The following is a 14,341-nucleotide window of genomic DNA, read 5'->3' as shown; positions in this document are numbered from 1 at the left end:
TCATCGCGGCCACCGGAGCCGTCTCGTCCTCTTGGCCTGTCCACCAGCACTGTCGATATCTTCTCCCTCTTCCCCGGCCTCGCGTCCGAGCCGGAGGCCACTACATCGCCCGGATCGAGCTGGCGACCACCGTAGATCGCCGGAGCTCCTCTGCTCCGTCCGTCGCCGACTCCGTCGACCCGTTGCGCTCCTAAACATCCAAGGGCCACCGTGAGCTGCACCGTAAGACGCCGCACCAAACCCCTCTCTTTCTCTTCTCTCCCCGCGCTTGCAATCGTCGTTGTTCTTCATGGCCGAACCGCCGCCGCCCGTGCTCGTCGCCGGCGTGCCTCCGATGACCAAATGGTCGTGGGTGTGCGCCCAACAGCTTCAGCGCATCGTGTAGACCGCCCCAACCCTTTTCGTATGCATGTTTGCGCACCGCAGTGCCGTCCCCGTCAAAGCCCGATCACCGCCATCGCCTACCATCGCTGCAATGGCCGACTCAGGCCACCTCAGTCGCTCCCACCGCCACCAAACGGCGCAGCATCGAATGACCATTGGACGGACCTTGCCGTGCCCCTCCCCGTGCCCCGTAGCGCGATCCGACGAGGTCCCGAACGCCACCACCGCCTCCACTCGTCGCCGGCGCCGTTTTCGGCAGCTCCAGCTCCGGCTAGCCTCACCACGCGACGCGGTGGGCTCTCCCCGCCCGCACCCATGTTGGCCCCCTGTAGGCGAATCCCAGCCATCTTCGGCGTCGTGCCACCGCGAGAGAGGTCGCCGGAGCCTTCTCCAGCGCCCTGCCGATGTGGGCGGCCAGGGCCACACCCCTGGGTTGCTGCCAGCGGGCCCCACGGGCCCTAGTTGACCGGGTTGAGTCAATCAACTGCTGACTGGGCAGCCCAGTACCACTGACGTGCAGGCCCCACCACATAATTAAGCTAATTAAAATGTTTTTATAACTAAAAGTAATTAGTAATCTAGTTTGCCACTGACATGTGGGGCCTAGTTGTTAATTAACCACATTTTATTTAGTTTAAACATATGTTAGTCCACTGTCTATAACAGGTGGGACCTACTGGTCAGTTTGACTTGGTCAGCTGTCATGTTGAGTGCTGACGTCACAATGATGTCTTGCTGACGTAGTAATTCCTTCTGCTAATTTAATTAATTCCAAAAATGTTTAAAACATTGAAAATTAATAGAAAGTAAACTGTAACTCGGATGAAAATGTTTTCTACATGAAAGTTGCTCAGAAAAACGTGACGAATCCGAGTCCGCGGTCTGTTTACCTGTCAGATGCCCCTAACTATCTGAACATGGAACATTCCCCCTCCGATCATCTGTGTGAGACAGGTCCGGAACCGGGAATACCTTCTCGGTTGAATTCCCCCTTCACCTAATTCGTGTAGCCTTATGTTAGGTCACACTCGGCACAGGATATTGCCATGTTATGCTTTGTGATGCTTTGTTTGCTTTATATTTATTGTTTCTTCCCCCTCTTCTCTTCGGTAGACCCCGAGACCGATGTTGCCCCTGTGATCGACTACGTCGACGATGACACTTTTTCCTTTTCAGCAGAGCTTCTAGGCAAGCCCCCCTTTTGATCATCCCAATATCGCCCATTCCATTCTCTCATGCTTGCATTAGATTTTTCTACTGTAATTGATTGCTCCTATAATGATGCATAGCCTGCTTATTGTTACCTTACATGCTTATCCTAAATTGCTTAGTATAGGTTGGTTAGTGATCCATCCGTGACCCCCACCTTGTCCCAGTTGCCCCGCTTTAGGTTCGATGACTTGATCAACGTTATCGACGTCCAGGCCCCGACACCGCACATCACCCCCCTAGTTGTACGACTCTGCAGAGTTACTATCGAGTGCCGAGGGTGACACCTCATACATCACTCCTGATGAGATCTCTGTAGTGTAGCTATTCAGTCATGGTCATCAAGGGTGATTTCCTCCTTAACCCCTTTCAATACGACTCTGTCGTGCAACCCCTCAAGAGTGAACCTCGAGGGTTGTTCCTCTTACATTCACCTTGATGATTACATCGAGTGGAATCCATCGAGGGTGGTTCCTCAAGGTTCCCCTTGGTGTTAGACACACATTTACTATGGTTACTATGACTTTACACTGAACCATGTTACTAAAGACGGGTCGGCCCTGAGGGGTCCCCGCGCGAGCTTAATAGCGAGTGATGTGGAGTCGGGTTGACCTGGAAGGTGCCTGCGAGATACTTACGAGGCGTGGCCGGGAATTCTTAGCCCTTGCCGCAAGTACTCGAGACGGGGCGACGAGGTCACATCTTTCGTGAGTCTCTGCTTGTTACCACACGTTCCTAATCCACTACGATTTGAATATTTGATCCGAGGGGCCTCTGGCCTGATAGCGCTAACCATCACGTGGGCATTGTATGGGTGTTCTGCGTCGTATGCATCAGCTGAAGCTTATTAGACGTCAGCGACTGAGCGGCGCGCGCTGGGTTGGACTGGTAAGCTCCTGCCTTTTAAGGAGGTAGCTAGGTCTGCTCACCGGCCGCCCACGCAACATGCAGGAGTTCCCGAGGCAATGGCCCAAGACCCCTGGGGGCATAGGTTTAGTCCGACGTGCTGACTTCTCTATCAAGCCTAGGTCGGGTTGCGGCGTATCGTTTGGCCGAGGCCGGGCATGACCCGGGAAAGTGTGTCCGGCCGGATTTAATCGAGCATGGTGGGTAAGTTGGTGCACCCCTGCAGGGAAGAAAACATCTATCGATAGCCTATCCTACGGTAACGGACACTTGGAGTTGTATCCCGATCGATACAACTAGAACTGGATACTTGTGATGAGAAATGGATTGTGATGAGAAATGGATAGTATGGCTCTGGGATTGCTTTCTCGCGGGGAGTCGAGAAAGGATCTCTGGCCGAGGTTGATAACATTGCTACTACTTTACTTTATGCCACTCTTGTCTCTTCTGAGGCTGCAAGACTGTTGAAGATGCTAGTCTTCGATAGGCTAGGTTTCCCCCTTCTCTTCTGGCATTCCGCGCTCTAGTCCACAGATACAGCCCATTTCATTGGCACCGATGCATATGTAGTGTAGATCCTTGCTTGCGAGTACTTTGGATGAGTACTCACGGTTGCTTTGCTCCCTCTTTTCCCCATTTTCCTTTATTTCCGGATGTCGCAATCAGATGGTGGAGCTCAGGATCCAGACGACACCACCGGTGATTACTACTACACCGAGGGTTCCTACTACTATGTGGAGGCCGCCGACGACCAGGAGTAGTTAGGAGGCTCCCAGGCAGGAGGCCTTGCCTTTTCGATCATTGTTGCTTTTGTGCTAGCCTTTTTAAGGCAGACTTGTTTAACTTATGTTTGTTCTCAGATATTGTTGCTTGCGTTGACTCTTGTGTATTCGATCTTGTGTATTCAAGACCTCGAGGCCCCTTGCTTGTAATATAAAGCTTGTATTATTTTAATTTGTGTCTAGAGTTGTGTTGTGATATCTTCCCGTGAGTCCTTGATCTTGATCATACACATTTGCATGTATGATTAGTGTACGATTGAGTCGAGGGCGTCACATGTCTTCATTTGAAGAGTTTGGTTTTCTTGAAGAATTTGAAAATGAGGAAATTGTTGTGACCTTGAAGACTTTGATATTGATGAGAGGATTATGAAGCGTGAAGACTCTTGTTTTCGTTGTTTCATTTTCTCTTTCTTGAGTCATAGGAAACACCGTATTGTTAAAGGGGGTCGAGGTAAAACTAAGGAAAAATTTCCATGTGATGCTCATCTCAAATCCAACACCGACCAATCCTTCGAGTGAAGCCTTTGGAAATCTCATACAGTTCAGTCAATTTATTCAATGACAGAGACGAAGATCTTCTAGTCTCTGAGGAATTTGTTCTGACTGAGGAGTTAGGAATTTGCCAATGCGGATTGCCTACAAGTGAGGAACATGATAGCCCTGAGGAATTTGAGAGCTCAAATTTCCGACCGTTGCTGTTCTACACGCCAACTGTCCCAAAATATCTTATCCACCTAACGGTCATATCATTGAAGGGCATTTATGTCTTATCGTGTCGGGTTGTTCCCCGGCTCTAAATAGCCGCCCCCTACAACCACTAGTTGGTTGGTTGCTCTAAGAGAAACTGACACTTGTCATTGAGAGCATCCCATCCTTTGAGGACTTTGAGAGAAAATCATCAGTGAGGAAAAACCCAAACCCAAACACCTAAAACCCAAAGTGATTGACAATCACTGAAGATATTGTTCCTGTGTGGAACCGACACTTGGTACCTTTGAAGTTTGTGCATCTTCCAGACGGCTAGGCGTCATGGTCTAGAGCATCCAAGAGGAATTGTGGATCGCCGAGTGACCAAGTCCGTGAAGGTTTGGAAGTCACCTGAAGACTTATCACGAGTAATTGGGCGAGGTTTGTGTGACCTTAGCTTAAGGAGAATACGGTGAGGACTGTGTGTCTGGGACTGTGTGTCCTTAGGTTTAAATACCTAGCCGCTCCAACCAGACGTACAACTATCACATCAGTTGGAACTGGTCTACCAAATCACTGTCTTCACCAAGCTACTGGTTCTATTTCCTCAACCTTTCATTTCCTCATACATGTGTTGATGAACTTTATCGTTACTGTTTGAAGAATTTGACTGAGGACTTTATCAATTTCCTCAATCCTATTTCTTCAGTCATCTTATCTTCAACCTGCTTATCCCGTTACACGCTACCTGTGCTCTATGTACGTTTCATTTCATCATGATGGCTTTGTTTCTGTCTTGTTATGCAACGACCTGAGTACTTACTCCGCTGCCTGTATTTCGTCGCTTAGAAAATTCCTCAAGTTGAATTTCCTCAGTGATGAATTTGTAAAAATCGCCTATTCACACACCCCTCTAGTCGATATAATGCACTTTCAGCTACCCCTCATGCCATAGAGTGAGGACACCGCAAGATTGAACCTACTACTATGCGCCACTTCCACCAAAGATCTAATCATCAACTTGGCCAAAGAAAACTCATAGATATGAAAGCATTAATAGATATAATAATCACACATAATAAATTTAAAAATAACTCAACTACTTTCAATGAATATTCTGATCATAAACCCACAATTCATCGGATCCCAACAAACATGCCGCAAAAGAAGATTACATTGAATAGAACTCCGAAGAGAGCATTGTATTGAAGATCAGAGAGAGAGAGAGAGAGAGATCTTGCTACTGCTATGGACCCATAGGTCCTGCAGGGAAGTACTCACACATCATCAGAGGTGCATCAAGGTTGATGTAGAGGCTCTCCGTGATCGATTTCCCCTCCGGCAGAGTACCAGCGGAGGCCACCAGATGGGACCGCGGAAGAATAGATACTTGCGGCGGTGGAATAATTGTTTCGGGTCTTGCTCTGGGGTTTTTGAAATATTTGACAATTTATAGCACTGAAATTAGGTCAGGCAGATCCATGAGGGGCCGCGACGCGCCTACCCCCCTGGGCGCACCGTGTTGCCTTGATGTCTCCTCCCTGGCTTCTGGACTCCCCCTAAAGCTTCATGGGCTTCTTTTTGTCCAGAAAAAATCATCAAAATGTTTCATCGTGTTTGGGCTCCGTTTGGTATGGATTTTCTGTAAAAACCAAAAAGATGTAGAAAATAACAACATGCACTTGTCACTGAGTTAATAGATTAGTCCCAAAAAATGATATAAATGATGTATAGAGCATATAAGATTGGTAATATAATAGCATGAAACAATCCAAAATTATAGATACATTGGAGACGTATCATTCATCGCCGCCACCAAACATATACCCTAGAACAAAACAAATAGAATTCAATCGATGCAATATAATGAGTACATGACAAGCTGTGAAAGTTTCTTTGCATCCAGCCAATAGACATACCAATAGTGTGGTAGCTTAGACTTGATGCGGTGATTGCTTGGCATATGTCTTGCATACGTAAATTAAGAATTTGGATTAATACCTTTAGTTGTCTCTGTCTTCCTTCCTTTCTTGTTGTCCAGGTTCTTTCTTTAATGAAAAGAGTTATATGTACATAGAAAAAATGAAGGAAATGTTAGCAACTCACTTCCAATGAAAATAAGCATTAGCTATCATATAAAAAGGAAAAGTTCCACACACCAATTACCAGTAAGATATAAATCAGATTATACTAGTAAGGCAGAAAAACTTAAAAATGTATTGTGACTTAGGCTATAGCAAGCAATACAAATGATCACATCAATATGTCAATTTTCATAGCATGATCACATATATGCAAACTGAGACAAGATGAAAGAACTTGTAAAACTAGATATTTCTGCTAGGTCTGTTTTCGGGTCTTCCTAACTAGCAGCGTGCACGTTAGCCCATACGTTGCTAGTAAGTTGTTATTAGCAGTGCCCCATTTTCTAGTGCATGCTGCTAACTATTTTACCCAGTTACCAGCAACATGGACGCGCCAAATAACAAAACCCTATAAGGGGTTTCCCTACTAGTGTAACTCGTAATACATTCTTTCATTATTACTACATCATATTGTTGCTTGTACACTGAAAAACTCTTTATGATCTTCAGGTTTCATGTCATATAGTTGTTTTATTTCAACTGTGTTACTTGATATTTTTCAATGAGTTTTATATGATGTCATGTGATTTGATGCTTGAGTTGTATGTGATGCGATATGATGCTTGAGTTGTATGTGAAGTGGTATGATTCTTGAGTTGTATGTGATGTTGTACGAGTATTGGCTGCCAAATAAGAGACTTATTTGGATGCTAGTGGCTATAGCAGTCAACAACTATTTCAAACAAATGCTCTGATCAGTAATGAGTTGGTTCGAAAAGAGAAACCACCTCCATGCTGTAAAGTACCGCAGTTTGGAAATAACAAACCACCTTCATGGAAAAAGCATTAGAGGCGGTTTCTCCATGAAGGAACCAGCTACGCTCTGCGAATGGCATATGCAGTTTCGGAAACCGCTTACGCGCCTCGCGAGTATTAGCGACACAAACTTTGAGGCGAAAGAGGAACTGTCGGCGGCCCATGTATGGAAACCGCCGCCAAAGCCCGTTTCTGTACTAGTGTAGTTGACTACTTTATCTAAGTTAATACATTTTTCCATCGTCTTAGCCTAACGAACTTGCATAGCAACCGTTTCCACTGTTACAACTATGCTAAGTTTTCAGGTGAAGAAACCGATGGACTATCGAGGCATACGGACCATAAAACCTTTTCATTATTTTGGTTTCAGCACAGACTGCCTTATGGTCTTGTTTCTTGCTTGAGCATGATGAAGATTTAAGCTTGGGGAGGTTGATGAGTGAATTTTACACTCATTTTACTAATTTTTAAACCAGGTAATTTCACATAATTTTGAAATAATCATTTTTATTTACCTACTAATGATAAATAATTGCAAAGTAAGATTAGTATGGTATCTAGAACCAAGGCTCTAGGGTAGATACTGTGCAGCCACATCCAATGTGTTGGTCTGGTTAAATCTGTAATAACCGAGGTAACCCCACGAGTCAAATAGGGCCTTGGTTTGAACAATAGAACCTCGATATGGGGATGGCTGGTTGGTCATGGGGTTATTTGGATGCATTTGACCACACTATGTTGACTACACATATGTAACGGTGTTTACGAGTGCCATGGTGTTTATCTAGATAAGATCCTCGATTGCAAATACAAGACTGCATGTGAAACCTTTATCCCTAGCCTATTTATTTATTGTTGTCTTGTTATTTAACTGTGGGAATTTGGTCTAGAAAACTGGTACTCTTTGAGATAACAAGTTCTTTGCAGAAATCTCCTCGCTAAGCATCACCCCTCATGTATTCAATAAACCTAGGGTCTCTAGGGGAAAAGGCACTATCTACATCACAAACCAGATGAAAGGTAATCAGTAGACGCCTCTTGTGGTTGTTGTTCGCGCCATTGACATGGACCCTTTGGATGACACATAATAAGATGGCGATCGAGCGGACCTTTTCCAACGTGGCACTAACTCCGTGTTTAAATTTCTAGCCTCTTGCAGCACTTGCTTCCGCCCTCTAGGCCGCTAGACATGGACAAGCTAGGAAGTATGTTGATACTCTGTGTGTGGCAAGCCGACGTCGTGCTTTGCCTCCTAGTTAGGGATACGGCGGCTCTGTGGAATCATGTATCGCATTACTTTATTCTTCTTTTTGGCATGTTTGTGTCGTTGCCCTAGCAAACTTATATTTTATTTCCAACATTTGGACATGATGTTGGATGTGGTGATTTGCTTTATATATAAAGCATCTTGAAATGTTGTTTTCAGAAGTTGAGTTAAGCCTAGCTAAGACGTGTACACCAAAAGATATAGGGAGTCTTTCAACAATAGGGTTTTAATTAGGAAAGGGAATAGCGAGGTGATGAGACACATAACAAGACTTGTAGAACAAGGTTTCACGCAGATGGCCGAAACCTATTCTCCAGATATATGTGAATCATTTCCCAATACCTTATCCAAATTGCATCTCGAAATCATCCATCTGTGGAGTTGATGGATGTGGTGACCATATATTCTTGTGGGTCACTTGATTTGGATATATAAGTTTCACATGAATTCAACTTCAAAACCAAATGCAAAACGCAACATATATTTTGTAAAGTCTATAAGTCACTCCATGGCTAAATTTGTTGGAATATATTTGGTACAACTGACTTAATGAGATCCTTATAACAAAAGGTTACTCTAAGAATGATGAGAACCCATGCATGCCCATCAAGAAATCCTCAACATGATTTCATATTATCTCAATGTATGTTGATGGTCTAAACATCATTGGCAACACACAATATACTGAGAAAGCTTGTGATCGTATAAAAATGGAATTTGGGATAAAATATTTGGTTAAAATTCTGCCTATTTTTTGTTAAATACACTTCACCAAACTAAATACTACTCTCTCCATCCCGAATTACTTATATGCATCCATTTTTACGACAAGTGATAAGTAATTCGGGACAGAGGGAGTAGTAGGTTTTTTTTTCTTTCTTTTTTTTTGCGGGGAGGAGAGAGTAGTAGTTACTACTAGCTCGCATAGGTGTACATGTTGATGACTAGTATAATTAATTAGAATTTTCATCAACCATACATATACAATGTTGGCACAAGCCATATACTCATAATTTAATCAACATGCAGTGTGTATAATTACTTTGTATAACCATACAGTAATTATACATATGTTGTACGGAGTAGAGTACTACTTACACATTGCATATTTAATCAATTACCAGTAAGTAAATGACATGTTCAAGAAATAATTAACCACATCGTAAAATATATACTACCTATGTACCACCATACTATATAATTACCCTATTCTTCTCTCTGCCCAATTAAATTCAGTGGTCCATCCATGCAGAATTAAGTAGCTAATAATTAATTAAGCTAGCTAGCGGCGATCGACACCGTCAATCTATCCGTGCCTCATCGCTGGAGGCACCATGTCATCCAGAAGCCCCTTGTCGACGGCGGGAACACTCCCCGGCGACGAGATGGACGATGCCTGGGTTGTGTAGCTCGCAACTTGTAGCTCCTGTCGGTTGCAGTGTAGCGGCTGGAGCAGCGACGACGACATCGCCGGCACGCTGAAGAGTGCGTTTTGAGTGGTCGGCGAGTGCAGCGCCGGCAAGTCGTTGTACATGAGGTGGTGGTGGTGGTGTGCCGAGAAGGCCATCTGGCTGGCGAGGGTGGCGGCGCCGGCGCCGCGTGGGAAGGTGACGGTGTGGTGGCAGTGCTGGCCCTCGTAGGTGGTGATGACGACGGAGGGGTCGTCAGAGGAGCGCTCCACGCGCTTCTTCACTGTGCACTTGTTGTTGGTGCACCGGTAGTAGCTCCTACGTAAGAGAATATAATTGCAACACTTCATTCATCCATGGTGAAATGAATCATGTGATTTCCGGGATAAAGTGAAAAATGGGCCTAGCTACATATATATTGTCAGCTTAGGTACTATACATTATTTTCTCCTGTAAAAAAAGAAAGAAAAATTAAAAACATGACGAATGCATGCCAAGGGTTCCTCTAAAATGATATCAGTATAAAACGTACAAGTACTACGTGCAAAGTAGTACCAGTACTGTGCGCATTCATTAATTTTGCCTAGTGAATTAATTAGTAGGATCGACCCACAACGTCATAGGATTCGATCTCTCTATCTATCTATCTTGCAGTGCACTAGCTAATTCAGAGCTAAACTTCCCCCTCAAAAAAAAAAATCAGAGCTAAACTTAACTACCTCCTTAGCAAACTGATCAGAAATAAGTTAAGCACATCAAGGTATTGTTAGTCTTTTCAGCAGAAGAAAACTATCCTAAAGCAGAATGTATGCACACAGTTGACGAAACTACGTACTGTCATGTTCGTTACAAAGTGATGGGTATTGGAGAAATACACACACTAATAGTACTTTCTTTGTCCGAAAATACTTGTCATCAAGATGAATAAAAGGGGATGTATCTAGACATATTTTAGTTCTAGATACATCCCTTTTTATCCATTTTAATGACAAGTATTTTCGGACGAACAGAGTAATAGTTAACGGCAATTTAGTTACCAAATGATTTACATATTCAATGCACACCAAATTTATAGTATGGTATTGCATCCTATTACGTACTCACATGCACGTACATAAGTCCTACGCTTTTACTCTCAACTACTCCCTGATCTATCTAAACGATCTTATATTAATTTACAGAGGGAGTATCTTAATAGCCTATACACACTGAATTATCTTATACATTTTTTTGCATGATCTAATATGCTGCTAGTTAGGATATGGAGATGGATTTTTAGGCAGAACCAGGAGCTCTGCCGACCAGCTAGGATATGGAGATCATTCATCTATATGAAGCATATAATGTGTAGAATTTTTCCTCGCAAAAGAAAATAATGTGTAGAGTTTTCCACGGGACGTACGTACGTAGTACTCCCTCTGTTCGGAATTACTTGTCGCAGAAATGGATGTATTTAGACGTATTTTAGTTCTAATACATCTATTTTCGAGATAAGTAATTCTGAATGGAGGGAGTACAAATTAAGCTATGGATCGGTCGATAGGAATAGGTTACCTTGGGAAAGGACTGTTCTTGACGGCCTTCTGTCCGTACTTCCTCCAGCGGTATCCGTCCTCGAGGTGGTCTATCTCTGTCTTGGTCATGAACGCGAACCGTGGGTGCCGCGCCCGCTTCTGCTTTTTCATCGTCTTCCCCGGGGCTGGCGCCGGCGCCGGCTTGCTCCTGCATCCATATCCAAGCACGCATACATGGAGGTCGCTGTTAGCTCGCATTTGTACAGAGAAGACCAAATTAACGCATGGCGCAACAGAGAAATCGTTCCCATCTTATTCCAATCAATCAATAGACCAAAACCCCTATATACTCCGTATACTGGTGGTGGCCGTGAATCTAGCTAGCATACGTCCAAATTAACAACCTTATCGTGGACTTAAAAAGGCGATGAGAGGGGAAGGGGAGGTTTAGCACGCGAATCCCGGCGCAACGTTCCATGCAAATTAACCACACAACACCACACTCTCTCAGCCTTATTATCGAATTTACCAGACTGCCCCCGGAAACGATGACGTGCTATTAACGAATAATTCAGACGAATATAAAAGTACTCGCAAAAAAAGACGAATATAAAAGCGAAATTATATAACGAAATGAGATGAAAAGTGAAAGATATCGAGGAGAAGGAAATTAAACCAAGTTTTTTTTTGGAAAAGTCGATGGTAATTACGGTTTTACCGCTCATGGCGTGGAAGAGAGGAGATGAACATGGCGAGGATCCGTCGGTGAATTAAGCTACCGCAGCTTTACTTACGCTGCCTCTGTCGCGGCGGCCGGCCTGCCGTCGGCGTCCGCAGCCTCCCGCGTGGCACCGTCATCGGTGGAGCTCGACGAGGCGCCGGCCCCTTCCATGGACCCCGTTGGTGTGGCCGGAGGCGGATCCAGCGGCGGAAGCAGCTCCCCGGCGCAGGCGTCGTCGACAAAACCGGCCGCCCAGCCGATCTCCGCCAACAGCGCAGAGGAATCGGCGTACGCTTCCTCGGCGGAGAAGGGCCAGTCCCCACCGCCGCACTCGACGCCGGCCATTGCCACGAACCCCACCGCGAGACGTATATGTAGAGCTAGCAGCTCGAGACCAGGGGCAAAAACCTTAGGCGGCCTCAGGCCGCGCGCTGCACAGCTTCAGCTTGGCACTGTGCTAGCTAGCTACCTCTGCTCCGACCACTGACGCTGTCAAGTAGTTGATGCTTCTGATCTGCCTTTGGGGCCCTTTTATCGTCTACTCCGACGTGTGGTTTGTCTATGTGTGTGGGGGGAGGATAGGTGCGCATTCATTGTACTTTCCTCTCATTTAATTAATTATTAATGTAATGCCATAAATTGCTAATTAACTAATTGGATTTGCTTTTATATGTCCATCAAATCGTAGTACTCCCTCCATTTTTTATACAAGGCCACTATGGAAAAACACATTTTGCATCTATTTAAGGCCACCAACATTAATCGAGGCAAATATTAATGATGTTTCCTCATACTAGTAACCCATGGCTTAATTACTAGCATGCATGTAGTGAATGATAATGACACACTCACCTACTTCCTCTCTCACAGTCACTCAGTTTCCTCTAATGTGCATGCACCCTATTAATTAACCCGGTAAACGAGAAAACAAATTAGCTTGTAAAGCACACATTAATTTTTATTTTGGTACCTGTAATTTGAGTTTGTGGCCTTCTATATAAAAATGAAGGGAGTACATATGTATGACGGGATAGAGAGGTGCACAACCACTTGTGGGCAACTCTCATGATACAAATTTGCAACTGCTTTGTTACATATTTCTACTACTACTAAGGTTGTCTTTTTTTCCCTCCATGTATTTTTGGAACCGCACACATTATATTAGTCAATAAACGGAGTATAGGCATAGTAGGTGGCACTCCCTTCGGCGGCTGCTAGTGAGGGTCGGGGCTGGTCACTCCATGTCTCGCTGGTGGTCGCATCCGATCAAATCGGTGAACGTCTCGGCTAGCCTTTGTTGAGGAAATCATTAACTGATAGTTGCTCGGTTGGCTGGTGAGTAGAGGATTAATAGGCTAATCAGTAAGTTAATCCATTAATCGAACGATTTATCAATTTATCGGCTACTCGGTGACCCTATGAATAAGGATTAATCGATAAGTCAACTGTTTAATCGGGTGAATTCTTGAACAGGGGAGGTGCTCAGGTGTTTGATTTGCGAGGATTTCTCCTTCAGATGTGAACACGACCAATTGCTCGTACTAGCAAGGCCGCGGGATGCAGTCCGAAGGCTTCATTGTGGGTTTTGGCTGCTCCCACTCCAGTCAGTTTGCCTTCGACATGCGATGCAATCTATGGATGATGGCTTAACACAGAGGGTATGGTGATGCAACAGCATGGTGGGTTTCTAGCCCAACGCATGTAGCTGCTAGGATCATACAAAAGTGGTGGCGACAACTACTATGATTTCTTAAGTACCCGATCTCGAGCTCCGGGCTGAAAAATTTAGGTCTGACCCGAGTTAGTTATACCTGGCAATGACAATGTTTTGTGTCGTGCACTTGGTAAAGGCAATGCCCGGACTTGTTCTTCAGGATCAAAACTTAGAATGTGATCAGTGGTGGTTGGATCTGGTGACGGTAGCGCTTGAGTGTCGTTCTCTTTTTGAAGATGTATGTTTAAGAAAAACGTGATCCTAATGATGTCAAGGGATGGTTGTTGCGGATATGGTCATTGATGTAGTTTGTCAATCGTTGTTTTGATCGCTTCATAGTTTTCTTTTTCTTTTTGTGTGTTAAGCATAGCTTTGGTCTTGCATGAATTTTCCATATGCCGACATATTTAGTTGTGTGCGCGCGTTTGTTTTAGCTGTGTGCATCTTAGTTGTGCAAAGGTCGGATGTGTTTCCATTGTATTTGTATCCACTTGATGCTTCATCTTAAGCCAATAAAATCTACTCTTTTATCAAAAGAGTAAACATATTATTAATAAATGCACATACATGTGGAAACTAATAATAGAAAGAACATGACATGCCTTGTGTCCAGAATACTTTGCAAAAAGAACCTAAAATAAAAGAACATAACAAAAAAAGTCCCTTGGAATCCTTGCAACCAACTACATATGAGACCATCATCGACCGCCAGCACCGTTGAGACGCATAGGAAGAGATGAAACACCGGAAAACAGAACTAGACCGGTGCCATAGCCTTGAAGGCATCGAGATTAGAAGACTAGACCTGTAGAACATGCACTTGGCAGTGTGGCATGTCAGTCGAGAAC

At 44.4% G+C, this 14,341-nt stretch overlaps 1 protein-coding gene across 1 annotated transcript; it reads right to left on the bottom strand.

Annotated features, from left to right (window-relative positions):
• Positions 1-9,139: 9,139 nt before the first annotated feature.
• Positions 9,140-12,295, bottom strand: LOC125537548 (putative WRKY transcription factor 57). Its single transcript, XM_048700864.2, has 3 exons — positions 11,853-12,295; positions 11,099-11,266; positions 9,140-9,862 (listed from the first exon to the last, which is right to left on the bottom strand). The coding sequence occupies exons 1-3, from the start codon at positions 12,122-12,124 to the stop codon at positions 9,442-9,444; spliced, it is 861 nt and encodes a 286-aa protein (XP_048556821.1). The 5' UTR covers positions 12,125-12,295; the 3' UTR covers positions 9,140-9,441.
• Positions 12,296-14,341: the final 2,046 nt, after the last annotated feature.

Source organism: Triticum urartu, chromosome 2A (genome assembly GCF_056163025.1).
Source record: "Triticum urartu cultivar PI428250 chromosome 2A, HENAU_Tu73, whole genome shotgun sequence".
Taxonomy (NCBI): Eukaryota; Viridiplantae; Streptophyta; class Magnoliopsida; order Poales; family Poaceae; genus Triticum; species Triticum urartu.
This window is presented reverse-complemented; position numbering and strand designations above follow the sequence as displayed.